Raw genomic sequence first — 19,810 nt, forward strand, 5'->3', positions numbered from 1 at the left:
GTCTTTAGATAAAGCTGGTCACCTTCTCCAGAACCTTCCTTGGTAAAGAGAGTCTTGACTGAGTGAAAATTGTCTAATATAATTGAATCAAGAGATGATCTCTTAAGGACAGATTGTACCACTGGCTCTTTTAAGCAGGAGACATTACCCACCCCAAGACATACTTATGTTTCCCCATGTGCTCCTATGCATACTACTTCTTTCTGTGTGTGACTTCCCAATTGTCTCAATAAAGTTACTGATTTAAAATTATTGTGTCTGCTTGGAAATGAGCAACTGAAAGTTTTGTAGTCTTATCTTACTATTTGTCATCAATTAAAGTAGAATAGATATTATATAAATGGATAAAGGAAAAAAGGCAACATGTTAAGGAAAAGCAATTCAACAAAATGGTTGAGTTCATAAATCACACTGAACAATAATGTGCTTTGGTTTGTTTTAGATAGTATGTGGTATGAGTCAACCCATTTGGGTTTATTAAATAACTGAAATAATTTAGTGTGATATGACAAATAAGGCTGTAAGTGAGGATCTGAAGATTTTACCTTTTACCAATTCGGGGAAAATCAAAGCAAAGTAAAAAAAGAGATATAGAAAATGCAACACACTTACGTAAAAGTAAAAAAAAAACCCCACACAATTACCAATATAAGATGCAGTTCAGCTACCTCTATCATTCTTCTTGCATTAGGAAATGTCCAAGTCAGGAGTCACAATTCAACCGTCCAAAGAGTTGGAAGCTATAAGCCTTTGAGAAGTAAACTACTCCCATTCTTAGCCTTAAAACACTTGCTGCCAAGTTTCAACAACAGGAGGTGTTAAAGGGCATACACAGGATACTGGGGGATTGAAAAAAGCTGACAGGTTGCCCAAGGCTATCTACCTTGTGTTAAGGGAAGCTGGATATGAGAAATGGTTCCTGTTATTGGTTGATTTTGAGCAATCATATCTTGGCTTACAAAATGCTTTTATTTTTCTTTTCTTTTGGAAGCAAGCAACACTGCTCCAAGTCTCTAATTAACCATTCCTTGATTTACCTGAACCAGATATTAGATATTAAGCCAGGTAGTAAGCCCCAGACAATAGGTATGTACCAAAGAAGGTATTTAAGTAATTATTCATCATTAACTATTGATTAATTATAATTTCATTTTTTGTATAGGGCCTATGCATGTTCTGTATTCCAATCCTTATTTATTTGTTAATATATTGCATTTTCTTTTATTTGGCTTGATTGTACACCTCAGTTTGGACTGGGGTGATGTCTAAAAAAATCTAATTAAATAAAATTAAGAAATTAAATTAAATTAAATTAAATAATTAAATTAAATTAAATTAAATTAAATTAAATTAAATTAAATTAAATTAAATTAAATTAAATTAAATTAAAATAATAAAATAAAATAAATAAAATAAAATAAAATAAAATAAAATAAAATAAAATAAAATAATAAAATAAAATAAAATAAAATAAAATAAAATAAAATAAAATAAAATAAAATAAAATAAAATAAAATAAAATAAAATAATAAAATAAAATAAAATGAGAAATAACTTATATTACAAGTATTTACCTTGGAAGATCGAAAACAAAATGCTGTAGATTTCACATCAGCTTTTTCTTTGTCTGTTAGAAGAAGACTCTTGTCATCCATGAGATTTAAATATTTCCCTGTTGTTATATGTCTTAATCTGAATGGCTGCCCCCATCTAATGTGACTTCCACTCCATCTAATAAAAAAATAAAATTAGCATTCATAAATAATTTAAAATATTAAGTATTCAATTAAAACATGAAACATGAACATTCCATTTTATTTCTAGAATTAAAGCTATGCTGAAATCACTTTTCAGTGATACCTCAACTATAAGACATTTAAAGCAGACATTAAACAAGACCTCAACTCAAGACTTCAGCTAAGAACACTTGCTAATTTCAATGGAAACCAGGTCCACCAAATCATAGATGAGCCATGCATGCAGGCCATCAGAAGACAAACAAATCTACATCCATGAAATCAACAGAAAGAAATGAGACCTGTAAAGTCCACATAGGAGATATTCATTTATATTTAAGTGGCATATTTGTAATATTGTAATAACTGAGTTATTACAAAATATTTTCATCATATAATCTACTGCTCCAGTGTTTTTGGAACAAAAAAGACAAATAATAGGGTCAGTTAAGCACATATCCAAATACAACCAACAGAAGGCTACAAAATGCTGAGTTCTGTTTACAATATTGTATATAATAAATATTCATTCTTTACATAATGCACATCAAATTGACCTACATGCATTGACAGAAAAATCCTCTCCCAGCAACTGAAATTAATTTGCTTGCTTTAAGAATTGTGTATTTATGTCTGGGTAAAGAAGACAGAGGTATGCTAATGATTAAAATAATCATTTTAATTATTTTAACTAAATGTTTAACTTTCCAATAAAACAATACAGGAGAGAAAAGCAAAGAACAAATATGCCCAAGTTCACTGAGTGGCTGGAATATGTTCTGATATGAAAGAAGGTGCAGTTTTATACAATTATTTGTGTAGCAGATAGCACATCATTACTGCCGAACTGAATTTAAAGCAAAAATGCTATACATTTATCAAATCATAATCTGAGGCTAATCAAATTTGAAAATGCTAAAAATCTGAGCGGTTAGCTTTTAATTTTTCAAACAGAAGGTGACATAACCTTTGTTCACAGATACTCTCATTAAGCAATCAATCAATAAGCATTCATTTATGCAGGATTTCCTCAAAACAAATATTTTGAAAGAGACAGTATTTGGCAGCAGTATGCATCAATACACATACTTACAATTAATTTCAAATGATATCTTAAGTCATTGCACATTATAATCTTGGTACTATTTTCAAATGGAATCAAAACCTTTTACCATACTATGATTTTTGTAACAATAACAAAAAAACCCCTCTTCATTTGATAAAAGGGAATATTAGTAATGGATATATTATGCCAGCATTTACTTACGCAACCCTCAAAGTCTCCAGTCGCCAAAGAGAACGAGCATGAATTGACACAGCACCACCTTCATAATGGACAGTTCTACAATACAAAAGACATTTTCCGAGGTTTTTTTTAGATATTTGTGATAAAAACCAATTGTTTTCCCCAGGGAAATGTATTTGGCCAGTGCAGAAATTGGTTAAAATAATTATTACATCTACAATAACCAAAACAATGTGTACACACCCATAAACTCTTTTAAAATTTACATTTTTAATCCCAGATAACCTCTCTCAAAGCAGTAAAAGAGCGTGCATTAGACTGCATTACATAATATCCTCACCATAGTGCAATAGGACAGCTCTGGAACTTTTTGCAAGGTGTATATATATATATATATATATATATATATATATATATATATATATATATATATATATATATATATATTTAATAGCTACCAAAGTGAACAGCATTTCTTTTTTTGAAAATCATAAGGTGGCAAATTCATGTCTTTGCTTAATTTTTAAAAATTCAGAGTTATATAAAGCTGCATTAGGAAACTAGTTTAGAATCTGTCTCCTTCCTTCAGAGTTTCTTGGAAGGACAAGGCCATATCATATTACATAGCCATATACTCATTCCTGGAAGTGCTGGAGAAAGAGAGAAGTTCCAAAGAGCACAATGCTCTTGTAAGCATTCAGGCTTTTTAAAAGTTAGAAAAGGATCAGGTTGCTTACCTGTTTCTGTGGTTTTATAAGCAGTCATCTGAGCATTCATTGAATGAATTTCGTGTTCCTGGGCAGAAACCATCAGAACATTCCAGAGCTGAGCTGATTTGAAGGGGTGCCAAATGTTTCCTCCCATTGCACATACATGAAGGACTATTACTTACCTCAGTGAGGTAAGTACCCACACTGGGAAAGCAGAAATTTGTGTGAATGCAGAGACTGCCAATCAATGAAACAGTTAGTGAGCAAACTGTCCCTCTTTATTATGGTTCCTTGCATAGTCAACTACACTTATCAGAGGTAGACCAAGCCAATTAACATAGCATCAAAGATAATGTTATTCAACCAAGCATAGTAGGTTACATATTCCAGATATCAACATAGTGGTCTAAACAAAAGTCAGAAAGTCAGACCAAACAGGAACATATTATGCCATGATTTCCAATAATATTTTAAACTGTGTGATTGAAGCTGAAAGTAACACTGAAAAAAACAGTAGCCTAGTTAAGACAAAAAATTGCTAACAAAATTTGTTTATGGTTAATATCTCACTAAAAATCTACCTCTTCCTTATTGAAAACAACTTCAAATATGGTTGCAGATTTATTCTTGGCCACATGGAGTATCTTGCCTGTTAACCTTCTCTTGAAAGTTTAAGGCCTTCTAAACTGAAGTTTATTTATATTGACAAACAGCTTCTTTTTTTGAAGCAGATTGTATCTGTCTTATAGTCATGCCCTGGAAACTTATCTTCTTTAATGACTAAAATAGTTAGGAATATGGGGGGAAATGTGGAAAAAAACAGATATCCTTGACTGAGATGATATGGCTATGCTATCATTGGTGAAAATGATGAATGAGTATAAGCAGTTGAGCTCAAATGAAATCTACAAAAATATATAAAGAAAAGACAATGAGCATCATTTCCTTGCTAGACCCAAGAAAAATTAATCCTACAAGAATTAAGCATAAGTGCTAAAAATGTAGATTGCAAGGTCATTTGAGATTTTCATAGTTGTCATATATATCTAAAATCTAGAATAGCTAATTTAATAATGAAGTTTATACACACATTTTCTACCATTAGATAGACCAATAATGAATTATTGGAAAAAGAAAATATCTAGATTCCTTGATGAGCAGATCACCACATATGCATGAACTTTGCAAATACTTGAGGTGCTATTGAAAGACCAGAGGGAAGAACTTTGAATTGAAAGAATTGGATTCATGATCCATATAAAAGCTGATATGGAAACATGCACTGTTCAAAACAACCAATCTCTGTGATGCAATTGTGAAAGTATGGATTCAAATATCTCAACCTAAAACGTACAAGGAGTGATGAAACAACATCACCCTTGGTTTTAAGACTTGGTTTTAGGGTACTATCTCAGCTTGGAAACATGAAGTAATAGAAATAAAATCCTGTGAATGGAAAACTTTGATTGCTTTTGTGCAGAGAAGCATCTACATTTCAAGTAGAATAGTCAGGGAAAAGAGAATACACCAAAGAATGATGGCACCACAACGATAATTCATGAAATAGTCTTGATTGATTATGCCCTATAATCAGTGGTGAAATCTGAACCGGTTTAATACCGCTTTGCTGGCCGCACATACGGCAAATGCACAGTGTGCACCAAATGCGAACTGCGTGCGCAGTGCGCCCCAAAAAGAGGCTTAGGAAAGTAAGTAGAACAGTGTGCGGGGGGTAATCAGCTGTGGTGCACATGGGAACCTTTTTTTAAAACTTTTTAAAAGTATTTTTTTTTACTTCCAGCTCGGGCAAATAGGTAGTAAAAAAATGCTTTAAAAAAGTAAAAAAAAAGGTTCTGGCGATCATGTGGCACAGCTATGATCACCAGAGCCTTTTTTTTTTTTTAAAGCATTTTTTTACTACTTATTCGTCCGAGCTGGTAATAAAAAAATGCTTTTAAAAGATTAAAAAAAGGCTCTGACAAGCGCCAAAGAATTGAGCACCTTTGAACTATGGTGCTGGAGAAGACTCCTGTGAGTCCCCTGGACTGCAAGGCGATCAAACCAGTCAGTCTTAGAGGAGATCAACCCTGACTGTTCTTTAGAAGGCCAGATCCTGAAGATGAAACTCAAATACTTTGGCCACCTAATGAGAAGGAAGGACTCACTGGAGAAGAGCCTAATGCTGGGAAAGATTGAGGGCAAAAGAAGAAAGGGACGACAGAGAATGAGGTGGCTGGATGGAGTCACTGAAACAGTAGGCATGAGCTTAAATGGACTCCAGAGGATGGTAGAGGACAGGAAGGCCTGGAGGAACGTTGTCCATGGGGTCGCAATGGGTCGGACACGATTTCACAACTAACAACAACAACAAATATAGTACTAAATGTCTTGTGATGAGAATGAGCTTCATCGTAGTCAACAAGTCATCATCCAGTAAGGAGAAAGTTAAAGCTCCCTGGTGTAATTGATAGAGATGAATTGAGGTTTGGGGGTGATGAAACTACTAATAGAAAGCAATTGCAACTATGGTTTAGGCAAAAAATCTAGTGTTTTCTCTTCACCACACACACATTCATGGCAGTCGTTTTATTTTTGAGCTGTTCTCTTGATACTAAATAAGAAAAGGTAACAGTATTACAACTGAAGCAGTTAAAAATAAAATACAGAATAAAATTGAGATCAATTTCTACAGGCTCACCCAATAATCAGAACAGAAAATATTAATTGAGGTAACTAGTAAAAAGAATTAGTGACAATGTAGTATTTTTTAGAGTGATGATGGTGTCTGTATAGATTATGGAGAAGATTTCAATGGATAGATGTCTCATTCATTCAAGACCCTAAAGTGTTATCAGCTATTGTGTATGTTTGTGAAACATTGAGAATGACCACCTGAGTCCCCTCAGAAGCCTTTGCCCAAATCTAAAAGGAAGAGAAAATATCCATCTGAATCTGGGACACTGACACATTTGATACACCATCTAAACAAGCAAAGATGTTCAGGTTGTGAATTACTGACAAAAGACAAATTTAGGGGGAGAAAATGCAGAGTAATTATTTAAAAATGCAAGAAAAAGTATAGTAAATTCAAAAGGCACAGCAATCATGAACAGGAAGGAAGTTAAATCAATTGTAATCAGAAGAAAGTAAGGTATACAATTCAATATCCTTCAGTTATGTAATGTGAGGGAGTATTTAGGGTTACCAAAATCAGCTCAGCTGTAGAACATATGGATGGTATCTGTGCAGACATTGAAACTATATTTGTAATATACAGAGATGACAGAGAAGAGCAGGAGAAATCCCTCAGCCAAACTGTACATTTTACAAAGTGAAAAATCTCCAGTTCTTCATTTTTTTAAAGTCTCTCGTGGGTGATTTTCACTTCTTACATCCTTAATTTAACACAAAAATCAAAATCCATCCCTACAAAAATTTGTAGCAGAATCTTTTATACTCTTTTCCAAGAAATTACAAGGAAGAACCTTTAAAAGTGTTTTGTGAGCTGCAAACTAACTCAATCAGATGCATAGAATGGCTAAACTGATGCAGGATTTAAATTGGGAAGTGGGTGAAAGTAGGGAAGAAAGACAGTTTGATTATAGAGATGCAGGTTTCATGTAAAACAGATTATAAATACTTATCAATTAAGAATTGTAAGAACTCTAATATATTAAAAACCCATTATGTTCACTGAGACATTCTGAGATTGCCTGGAACTTTTTTTTTTTTGATGTATGTATCTTCAGCAATCTCTCACTCAATGATACTATTAATTTCTTGTTTGTCAAAAATCCTGATTTCTTTGATTTTTTTGCCACCATAGACCAATACTGCTCTTCTTCAAAAATATCCAGCAAATATAATGTGCTTCCTAAATAGCCAGTTAATTGGTATGAGTAAACCAATTCTTTTTTATTATATATTTCTACATCAAATAAATTATTTCCTTTCCCAACTGTAGACTAAAGCAGAGCTTATAAATAAATTACAATTATGTATAACATTATTTATTAGACTATAGCAAGTTTAAAGATGCTATGGAGATTATTTTATTATAGTGGCTGTCTTTACAAATTGCTACCACTTAGGGAAAAAATGAACTATGTGCAAAACTATATATAGTTATTTAAAAAAAAACAACCAAAGGGAGAACAAATCTAAAAATAAATATTCAACCGGGAAAAATAAAAAAGTTCACTTGTTAAGAAGGGTTTTTGAAAAATGCACTCACAAATCTCCCACAAGGACCTTTCTACAGAGCCTTTAACTTTTTGGTCCTTCAGATCTATGGCTATAAAATACACTGTATTTACAAGATACTTAAAAAAGCCACTGTGAAGCAGGAATGGATATCTACTAAAGCTACATTGCCATATTTTGCAAAAGGTAATTTAATTACTATTCATTATTTTTATATCAAGATATATTCAGAGGCCTTGAGATGTGTATGACTGTTCGAAGTTATGGCAGTCACAGAACAGGTGCTTTATAGCCCATAAAGCACCACTGTTGTAAATTGTTCTCTCTCTCTCTCTCTCTCTCTCTCTCTCTCACTCACTCTCACTCACACACACACACACACACACACCACGGTCAGGTGACTATATGCTGGGCAGGTCATTATGTGAAGAAGAAATGGATATAAATTTTCTTCCCCCACAACTTTTTTTGTTTGTTTGTTTGAAGTGTACACTACTTTCTTCACAAGAGAATTGTTTCAACTCTAATTATTTGTATTGCCTTTTTTGTACTGGCTATGATGAGCTTTAAAGGGCACAATATAAACTACATTTCAGAAAAGTTTACTATATGGTAATGTTATAGTCATGTTGTGCTCATTAAAATGCTTTGCCTTACACAATTTTGGAGATTATGATAACTTGCAATAGAAACAATAGCTCTTAAATACATAATTGAGGGTTACTATATAGAGATAATCTGAAATTAATTGGTTTTAATGTGATATTAATGTATTTTAACTAAAATGCATTTTCCATTGAAGGTTTAAACAATTTGAAAAGTGCATGCATTTAACAATCTCAGAGTCTCTGTTTAACCATTGATTCTGTTTTAGGGTAATCAGAAAGAATAATTTCACTGGGGGAAAATTTGAACATTTAATCTACCTAATCCAGAGGCAGAGAATTTTCTTCAATCAGGAGGCTGCACATTCTTTTTAGAAAAAAATGTTTTTTAATTATTTTTTGAGGACCACAGAAAGGTAACACAATTAAGTCACTAAGTAGGTACAAAGAAACATTTTCAAGGCTTTCTTTTTAGATTGAGAAAGAGCATGGGAAATTTTAAGGGTTAAACTTTTGCCTCACAGAGGCATAACATATCCATTTCCAAATATCATAAGTTACTTGCTTATGACTGAATTTTAACCAGCATTCTCAAAAGATATATATTTCTCTTCTGGACAATATTTTTCCAGCAAAAAATGGAGTGACACAAGATAATTACTTTTCCTTCTGAGTTCAGCTCAGAGAGCAGCTACTACATTATTTTGTATCTCTCACATATGCTAATCCCTGAGGCAAGCCCCAGGTACTATGGGCAGCAACAAGAAAATGAGAAGATTTTAAAATATTATTTCTATTTTCAGTAAATGAAGATAACAAATTGACTAGTTCTGTAAGCCGTGGGCTAATTCACACTTAATTCACTTCAGACTAGCTCTTTTCCATGAACTGCTCAGATGATCAAGTTATACTGATAAGAAATGTTCCTATAAAATTCAAGATTTATCTACTTGTTGCCAATGCTTTTCTCATAAAAAGGCCTCTCACAGTCAGAAACCCCTTCATTACTTTTAATTTTATAGAATTTTCATTTATAACTGGGAAAGGGGTTATATGAATTTTGTTAAGAATGTATTTTCTATTCTTATCAAGCTTCCTAACATCTTGGACACGGTCCTTGATCAAGTTTGCTACCAAACAACTTTTTCAATATAATTCATAGGAATACATTTTACATCTTAGAAATGTAAAATTATATGCTTTAATAAGTATTTACTTATTCAATTTAATTCAATTTTAAATTTCCTAAGATACTTTCTAAAAATTCCCAACACCAGTTTTGGAGATACTATATTCCAGGAAAATATACTATTTTCATTCAATTAAAGTTGACCTTAGTCAAGAGGGTAATCCCATGAAATATAGATAGCTCTCAAATTATGATCATAATTGAGGCCAGGATTATGGTCATAGGTCCTTGTGGTCATAAATTGAGGTATCATGTGACTGGAGCCAATTTTTTGCAGCAGTCACTAAGCAAATGCAACAGTTGTTAAGGGAATCAATTTTCCACAATGGGAGCTTTTTGTCAGAAACCAGAAGTAATTGTTGAAACTAGCAAAAAATGTCATAAATCATGGTCATGTGCCTGTGAGACATGGCAAACGTAATAAAGGTGAGCATGTTGCCAAGCATCCAAAATGCAATCATGTGACCATGAGATGGGGGGGGGCGCTAAACCAGTAACTTCAAAAATGGATCTCAAGTAGCTGGGGGGGGGGGGGGGTTGTAACATCAAACAGTTATTAAGCAATTAGTCATAAGTCAAGGACTACCTATATTAGAAAGGATGTTATATAAAATAAGACCTATTCTCATGCATTCCAAAGTGCAGGATGGAACAATGGATTGAAGTTACGAGAAGGCACATTCAGATTTGGGGGGGGGGGGGACATCTTCCTAACAATAAGAGCAGTTTAATAGAGCAATCAATTACCCCATGCTTTAGAATAGAATAACAGAGACAGGGACCTTGGAGGTCTTCTAGTCCAACCCCCTGCTTAGGCAGGAAACCCTACATCACTTCAGACAAATGATTATCCAATATCTTCCTTAAAACTTCCAGTGTTGGAGCATTCACAACTTCTGGAGGCAAGTTGTTTGACTGATTAATTGTTCTGTCAGGACATTTCTCCTTAGTTCTAAGTTGCTTTGTCTCCTTGATTAGTTTCCACCCATTGCTTCTTATCCTACCCTACCCTCAGGTGCTTTCGAGAATAGCTTGACTCCCTCTTCTTTGTGGCGGCCCCTGAGATATTGAAACACTGCTATCATGTCTCCCCTGGTCCTTCTTTTCATTAAACTAAACATACCCAGTATGTCTTTAATTGATGGCAAACAAGTGGTAGCGTTTACATGAGATCCAAAGCAGTTCTTTTTTTTTAAAATGTTTTTAAACTGTATACTTAATAAAATTTATTTAAAAATAAAACAACAAAGCAGTTCTTCTAAATCAGTTTCAAACCATATACAGTCCTAATTTCTATTGCAAAATCCTTTGCTTTGCAGGGCATTACAAAATTGTATTCATGGTAATATTAATGAATAGATCGCTGAGAAATTTTGGTTCACACTGTCCAAGAGTACATTGATGTATATTTATTTAAGCGGGTTCTCTTAATGGCCTTTGTTTTGTTTAACAAACATTTACCTTCTCTGCTCTTCTCCATGTTCTCCTGAAGGAACCGTCAGGCATTCATCCATGTGACCATGTAATAACCGCAGTACGTCACCTCCTATTAGATAGCCTATAATGCAGAGCAAATGAAAGGTTGTATATTTTAAAATTAATCCTATCTCCCTATAATTTTTCATCAAATTCTAAACATTCTTGATATTAGTTCAGTTTCTCAATTTTGTATTTAATTTTCAAAAGACCATACTAGGACAAATGAAAATGATAGATTCAGAAAAGCATGTATTGTTATCTAATGAGACAATTTCATGCACCATGAGGTTTTCCCCATTAAATGCTATGAAAACTTCATTGTTTCCAAAGTATAATCTCTTCAGGCATGCTGTACAATATAGGACTTCTGTAAATACTATCTGAAGTCTGCTTGGAACAATACATATAATTCACTTGCCAAAACAAATTTTTATGCATTAATTATATTTTAATTTTCCTTTATACACTCAGATTATCTCTATTATCTATAAAATGTGATGCAAAATGTGGGTTTATCAATAGAAATTTATTCAATTATGAATAAATCCTGAATAAAATAGGATTTTGTTCATATTTTGTTCACGTACAATGCCATAATTAATTTCAAATGATTACAGATACTATCATTACAGAGATTAATAATGGCTACAGAAAAAAACTGCACTATTCAACAAAATTAATTGATTATCTTAAGAACTTTTTCTGCATCATAGGATAAAGAAATGCTTTTTGATACAAATATTTTGAAGGGCTGAACCATACTTCTAAAATGGTGAAGCCTCTATGATAGATGAAAAACTTAGTATTTTCAAATATTCATGAAAAAATTGCCAAGCAAACCAGTGCAAAAGAAACTTAACTTTTTTATACACTAAAAGTTTCAATATAGCTTCATTAGTAAGCACAGAAAAGAGAGCCAGTTTGGTGTAGTGGTTCAGGCACCAGCTAGAAACTGGTAGAACGTGAGTTCTAGTCCTGCCTTAGGCATAAAATCAACTGAGTAACCTTGAGCCAGTCACTCTTTCTCAGTCTTAGAAAGAAGGTAATGGCAAATCATTTCTGAAAAACCTTGCCAAGAAAACTTCAGGGACTAGTCCAAGAGGTTCCCAGGAGTCAACATACTCAAAAGCACCAGAAAAATTAAAAATAGCACAGAAAAGGTGGGAAGAATTTTCTACACCAAAAATTTAAAAATAGCTTTCCTTCCACAAAGCATTATATGATGCTAGCATATGCCAAATGTATAAAAGTTGCTTATTTTCAATTAATACTTATTAGCTGTTTGACAACATGACACTTTGGCATTATTTTGTTTTATGGTGAAAATATTACAAGTAATCATAGTAACTTTCACAGGAAAATATGAATCTATGATCCCTATGTATTTAATATGTGAAAAAAAGCCAAGCCAAGTCACCCTTAATGCAACCTCTCTCAAGATAGCTTTTATGGTATGCAAAAGAACAGGTAGATTATAAAAGATCTGATAGTACTGTAGGTAGATTATAAAAGATTTGATAGTACCATAGGTGGCTAAGAAGACTCTAAAAATATCCAATGCTAATACAACTACTTGCCAAACACCCACTTGCCTTTCCTTTCATATTTATTATGAATTCAGCTCTAAGTGTTCCTGAGTAAACCTAATTTTATAACAAGCAGGACTACCATCTGCCTTAATTTTTTTTCCCTAAATGGATTAATATAAGAATCTGAAGAACACTTATTTTGTATTGCAATTCTTTGCAGGGGATTGTCATCATTGTCACATTACGGAAACAACAAACCTAAAGTACAATGACCATTATTATTTTAACAGGGGTACCTTGAGCTACTTCACTTCCAGAACTGATTGGGGCCACACTCCAAAGTGTTTGCTGGAAAGCTGCATCCACACGCAAGCTGCTGTTGCCATAAGATAAATGCTGCAATCATTGGATACAGAAATCGAATAAAGGAAAAGTCTGTCATTAGACTAACATAACAATACATAACAATCACCCTGCAGTTACACATTTGTTACATATTTTAGTAGTCTTTGCAAAAATTAAATTAGCTGGATTAGCCAAATGTATAGCACTATGTTCTATGAAATATCAGTTGAAGTCCGACCTGTTCAAGTTTCTCATCTCCCAAGTAATATTCAGAATTTCAGTAGCTCTAGACCAGATAAGAATTAGCAGTAAAAAAACACTACAGCAGATAAGATGAATGAGCCAGAATTAATTCAAAGCAAGTTAATTATACTGTAAGCACCCTCCAAATTCCCTTGTCCATTTCAAAAGTACTTAACAATCTTTCCCTGAAATTCAGAATGGAGAAATTGTCAGTGTAGAATAGCAACTACAACAAAAATGGTGGAGTGTTGCTAATCTGCAAATAGTTTTTGTGGTTTTGATTGAATGTATGTACAATCCCAGCCATTATTACTTGTTAAAAAAAAGTACAGCTTGTTATAACATTGAAACAAAGCCACTTATATTATTTAGAAATGGAAATAATTCATTTACTTTAGTTAGTAAAGTGAAAATAGTTACTTACCCTGAAGTATGCTGTATTTTCTATTTTAGATAGTCAACTAATATACAACTTTATTAATATGATATCTATCTTAACAAGTGTTACAGTTTTATAAACTAAAACATAATAAATATTACTATGCAAATGTTGTCTCATTTATCATTTCTAAATAATTGGTCTAGTAAAATTACTAAAAATGTGTTTTAATTAATGGTTACATTTCAAATAATAACTTTAAAAATAAGTTTTGTTTTCAAAGCTATGACTAAATATTTTTTTTCAGATATTATACTTTTCTGTTTTGTTAATCTTGTGATTTTCCTTGCTACTTGTGCACCAGAAAATGATTAGCAATAAAATAGCCTTCTTTTTTTCTAGCTAGAGTACCTCTGGATGGAAAAAAATTATTACTACTTTTTTGTATCATAATCAGAGGAAAAATTATCATATTGATGTATTGATGTATGATTATCATACTGATGTATATTCGTTGTGTTACTTTTCATTATTTTTATGGGTTCTGCTATTTTACTTCTGTTCTGTTTACATTATTATTATTATTATTATTATTATTATTATTATTATTATTATTATTATTATTATTCCATTCATAATTTTAATACAATATTGTACACTAACTAATTTTCAACAGAGCAACAAAAATAGATGGGAGCTGAAAGCATGTAGAACCAAAGTGTTCCTAGTTCCACCTTTAAATGGGATGGGACCATTTCCCCAAACAGCCCAAATCATATTGCTGAAATTCTTCAGATCACTAGAAGGCATTTCTGAATTCTCTAACTGCTTGGGCAAGTAAGTTGTTCCCAATGGTGGGCTTCACATAATTTAACAACTGGTTCTCTACCCTAATGGCCAGCTGGGTGGGCGTGGCTGGGTGGTCATGGCCAACTTGATGTCACTCACATCGAGGGGCGCTTAGCCTCGCCCAGCCTCTTGTGACCATGGGGATGCTGCAACAGTTGTAAGTGTGAAAAATAGTAGTAAGTCACTTTTTTCAGTGCCATTGTAACTTTGAATGGTCACTAAATGAACTGTTGTAAATCAAGGATTACCTATACAAAAATACAAAAAGCTTTTTTGCTTGCAAAAAGCTGCCCTAAATACCAATCATTAGATTAGAAATGGGGGAATACACACTGAAGATCAATGAGTCACAGCTGTCATGGAAAGCTAAACCATTCTATCTGAATACCTTCCTTTTCCTCAGCAATACCTGCAACCTGGAGTTACAAATCAAACCTGGAGCATCTTCCCAATCACCCTGTACCCAAAGCAATATTTGTATCTGAATCATAATAGATATAAACAAATGGATACAGGAAGAACCTTTTTGAGAGTGGACACAGAACTGACTCATTTATAACTTCATTTATATTTGCTATTAGCCTAGATTTCTGTATAACAAGAAATCTATTTACAAAAATGTTCAACTTCTACAGCTATTTTTATTAATACTATTTTTATTGCCTAAGCATTTATTCCATTTTGAAAAGAAATGATATAAATATCTACTCTCATAGAAGAAGTCTATCAGATAGTCTTGATTTCACCTTGCTCCTGTGATGACCTACAGGAACAAAAAAGACCTCACATCTTCTGGCCTGGAAGAACTTTAATATCTCTCAAATTCTATTTAAAACACAATATTTCTCAAAATACAGTAAGTATACTGTACTAGAAGTTCCCAAGTGTATCTGATAGTCTCACATAATGACGAGGAGGAGTGAAAGGACTGTCATTGCTAAACAATAATGAGATAAATATATATACTCTGTTTCCCCTAGAATAAGACATCCCCTGATAATAAGCCCAATTGGGCTTTTGAGTGCATGCGCTAAAATAAGCCCTCCCCGAAAATATTTAAACACATGCAAGCCAGTCCCCGCCATTTCCTCTGGTTAGGGTTAGGGAGACAGAGCTGGAGGAGCCCCATCTTGCTCCACATGCCCCAAAGTAATAAGACATGTCTGAAAATAAGCCCAAGCTCATTTCAGGGCTCAAAAAAATGTAAGTCAGGGTCTTATTTTCGGGGAAACAGACATTGTCTTACCTGAACATCCTTTTTCTGGGCGCTGCGACCACCAGCCATTCAGTTCCTGTCAAATCCTGAAGAAGAACCCAGCTATGGATAGTGGGAGCAGCACTCAGGAAAACATGGTATGTATTTAAAATTACACATTAATATTCATTTTAATTTCCTACAGCTAACTTTTTTATACTTTAAACTTATTTTAAAATTCATAGTCACTTTTTCACTTTTTAAAGTTTTATTAAATAATATAATAGTATACTCTCTTCTTCATCTCTCACCAAGTATCTTTCTGAAGAGACACTGACAAGGATGAGATCATCCCCAACACGCACTTTTTCTCCTTCTGAACGCTGTTTGGAAGCAGGATGTATAGTCCACCAGCAGGCTTCTCCTACATGGAAACATACCATTTTATTTTGCATCTAGAACTGTGAATATAACCATTGGCTTAATAATAATAATCTATAACAATGAAATACTAGCAGTCTAGGCTAAAACACCACTGCTTTGTCTTAAGATGCTTCCACATAAGGTCCCACTTCCTAATCACTCACTGTTATTATCTTTATTTTTCCTAACTTAATATGCTACAAATATCACTACCAATTAGTTTTCACACTGGCTAACCAATAATAGAATGTTATTCTATCATTCTTTAAAATTATTAAAATAAATTGCAGCAGCATCCCTGTTTTCAGTATATGCATACAGTATATTTGGTATTATGCAAAACAAGCCATGTAGCTACTATGAAGGGAATATGTCTGGCTTTAAAGTTACATTTCCTTCTTTTTAAAGCTTCTTGCATACAATGATGATGAAAAGATAGTCCATTAGCAACTTTCCCGGTAGCTGTAACCATAGTTCCATGTTACAGCAACATATTAATAAGAGAAGGAAATATATTGTAAACACTGGGGGAGAAATCAAGAAAGGAGAACTCTTAGGAAAAGGGGGGAGACAGAAGATATGACGATGCAAGAGCTTCCTCTGGTAGAAAACAGATCACCCATAGGCTCCGCAAGGTCACAATATTCCAAAAGAGAAACAGATGTGCTATAGTTTTAAATAAAACAATGAAAAACCACACAGTTCCCCAAATCAGTCAACTTCGTGAATTAGATGTGAAGTTAATTCTGTACAGATCCAGAATTATTATCAGAACTCTCTTTAGGTAAGTTTCATCTGTTAACATTCCACTGTATTTTTTGCTTTGGGCCAAAGTTCTTTTAAAAATTTCAAACACAATAAATGACATGAATATCAGGCCAAGTTTATTCATATACTTCAACTGTTGAACCGTGTATTCTACAATTGATAATGGTCCACATCAGTTACAGAGAGATATAAGTGTGATATCAGCCTACAAGACTGCTTCTGCAGAAAGAAAGAAAAAAAAGCAAGAAATAACCTTGCAACTGACATTGATAAATGCTGTTGTTTCTGCATTTGTCCCAGAGAGTTGCATGGTCTGCTTGTTTTTGCAGTGGGCTAATCTAGTTCTTATAGTGAAACTATCAGTGTATAAACGGACAAAGAGTTTTGTTTATCAGTTGGCTTGTCACAAAACTTAAAGTTGCTTTCAGCTGAGAAGGAGTGACTACCCCAAGATTACCCAGATGGATTTAGTTATCTAAGGAACAATCAAAACTCCATCTCTCTACTTCTAGTTCAGCATCTTAACCACTACACCACACTGACTCTATAAATATATGTTTTAAAATGTTGCCGTTAAAATATAACTACAAGGGACATTTAGTTTTCCCTGTTCTAACACACAGGTATAATCTTGAAAATATCTATAATCCTAATTTTGACTTTATAGAAAATCAAATCTGTCATCCTGCTCTTCACCCCAGATATGTGCCAGCAGACTGGGCAGATAAAATAAGAAGGTATGGTACACCAGAAAATATTGGATGAATTGGAAATAGGAGTGTAATGCCATTTTATCCCCACAGCACACCTTTAGAGAGGGAGGGTGGTAAAAGAAAATTAGCACCCACATGTAGATTTCACAGAAATCAGCTCAGTTTTCTTTTCAATGCGTACTTTGAAGTTCTTTAATGAAAAGAAGGGACTAGGGGAGGCATGATAGCAGTGTTCCAATATCTCAGGGGCTGCCACAAAGAAGAGGGAGTCAAGCTATTCTCCAAAGCACCTGAGGGCAGGACAAGAAGCAACGGGTGGAAACTGATCAAGGAGAGAAGCAACTTAGAACTAAGGAGAAATTTCTGGACAGTTAGAACAATTAATCAGTGGAACAACTTGCCTCCAGAAGTTGTGAATGCTCCAACACTGGAAGTTTTTAAGGACTAGAAGACCTCCAAGGTTCCTTCCAACTCTGTTATTCGATTCGATTCGATTCGATTCGATTCGATTTGATTTGATTCTATGTATACAGTGTACAGTGTACAGTACAATCCAATGATATCGCTACCATGGATGAATGTAATATGGAGCTCTCTTCAAGAGTGGAATAGAAAATGGCCATTCTGTGACCTACCTCTTTCTCTGAGAGTCAACCAGCACTGCCTCAGGATGTATACAATCAAGCAACCCATTAGAATGCCAACTCTACCAACAGTAAACAAAAAGCTGGACTTCTGTCAGAAATATAAGCTAGTAAATCTCAAAAGTGCCATAAAAATAAAAATGCAGGCTTTTTTTCCCCGCAAAGTAGTCACCTGTGGTATCTTCTTGCAAACCTACATCAAAAGCCAATTTATCCATTGATGTTCGTGATGTGGAAAGACAACACAGATACTAAGAAAAAGAAAGAAACAAGTGAGTGTTTTAAATAACTATTTAAATTTATATTATAAATTTCTATTTATATTCCACCATTCTATGCAGGGAACTCACATACAATCACATATAATCAGCTGCAAAATTTTAAACCCACACACAAACACAAATACACAGAGAGACATATAGACTCTCTCCCTCTCCCCCCTCTCTCTCTCTCTCCCTCCCTCCCCCTCCCTTTCTCTCCCTCTACCGGTGTATACATTTTTACAGCATAAGCATTAACTAAAATTAAACATAAACAGCTGTAAGGTAAGATGCTCTTCCATAAAATGTCTATATTTCTTATCATCACACTTCAACATTCCAAAAATGAAATATTATAAATAAATATTTGGAGCATGGAAAATATTGAAAGATGAAAAATAGATTTACCAAACTAGCTACCAAAACTCTACATTTTAGATGAGGTACACAGACAGTGAAAATACAGCATTCAGGCAAAATGAACATGCATTTTGGAGGCAATCTATTCAATATCATATTGAATAAATATTAAACAAATAAAGTATCCAAAACATGTATAAAGTTGAAATGCAGCCATAATCTAAGCCTAGTGTTGAACTATACTGATCCTGATACATAAAAGAGAAACATACCAACACAACATATACTGTGGATAAGGTTATACATACCATGCCACTGTAAGAATGGCGCAGTAATATTGCATGTCCATAGAGGAGCGTTCTATGACCACCACCTTGCGCAGTCTATGTGAATTAAAAGAACAATTAGTAACATGTTGGCATAAAGCTGTTTCTTTCAGTTTAAAAAAACAATTTGTCCAATGTTTACATTCTCACTGACAATATCAGTGACCAAACCATAGAGCTGTCTCAGCAAACAATGATCCCACTAAATTATACATTGGAATGGCAACCAGAGCTCCAAATATGATCATCAGCAATCTCTTTACAGTCTCCATCATAGTCTAGGGTAGGTGGAGGCAGAAATCCAGCCCTTTTTGGAAATAGTATGGCAAATGGGTATTTTAATCCTGACTGACAGTACTTAATAACCAATAAAAGCAATGTTCTGTAAAAGCTGAATAGCCTGTTGCAGAATATCTAAAGAGGTTCTCTGCTGAGCAAAAAAACAAACCTGTTTCATTTATTCTCACTCCTGATTTTGTTTCATCATATACTACTCTTACTGCATTCAGCAATCAACCTTCAGTACAAGTTTGCACAAAACATTCTATTCAAGCCTATTTATTGTGTCAGACACTTTTTCTTAATAAATGTACAATAAATTTCCCTTC

General features: G+C 33.7%; 1 protein-coding gene across 1 annotated transcript in view; it reads right to left on the bottom strand.

The window, feature by feature from the left end:
• Positions 1 to 19,810, bottom strand: part of RYR2 (ryanodine receptor 2) — a 270,507-nt gene that overhangs the window by 155,584 nt on the left and 95,113 nt on the right. The window contains exons 6-12 of the mRNA XM_070932540.1: positions 19,185 to 19,259; positions 18,429 to 18,507; positions 16,020 to 16,132; positions 12,994 to 13,093; positions 11,151 to 11,247; positions 3,004 to 3,078; positions 1,575 to 1,731 (exon numbers count right to left, since the gene is read on the bottom strand). Of these exons, the coding sequence (XP_070788641.1) occupies positions 1,575 to 1,731; positions 3,004 to 3,078; positions 11,151 to 11,247; positions 12,994 to 13,093; positions 16,020 to 16,132; positions 18,429 to 18,507; positions 19,185 to 19,259 (696 nt within the window). The remainder of the gene's footprint in view (positions 1 to 1,574; positions 1,732 to 3,003; positions 3,079 to 11,150; positions 11,248 to 12,993; positions 13,094 to 16,019; positions 16,133 to 18,428; positions 18,508 to 19,184; positions 19,260 to 19,810) is intronic.

The sequence above is a fragment of the Pituophis catenifer genome, unplaced genomic scaffold (genome assembly GCF_029215685.1).
Source record: "Pituophis catenifer annectens isolate HBS135680 unplaced genomic scaffold, rPitCat1.0.hap2 SCAF_1, whole genome shotgun sequence".
Lineage (NCBI taxonomy): Eukaryota > Metazoa > Chordata > Lepidosauria > Squamata > Colubridae > Pituophis > Pituophis catenifer.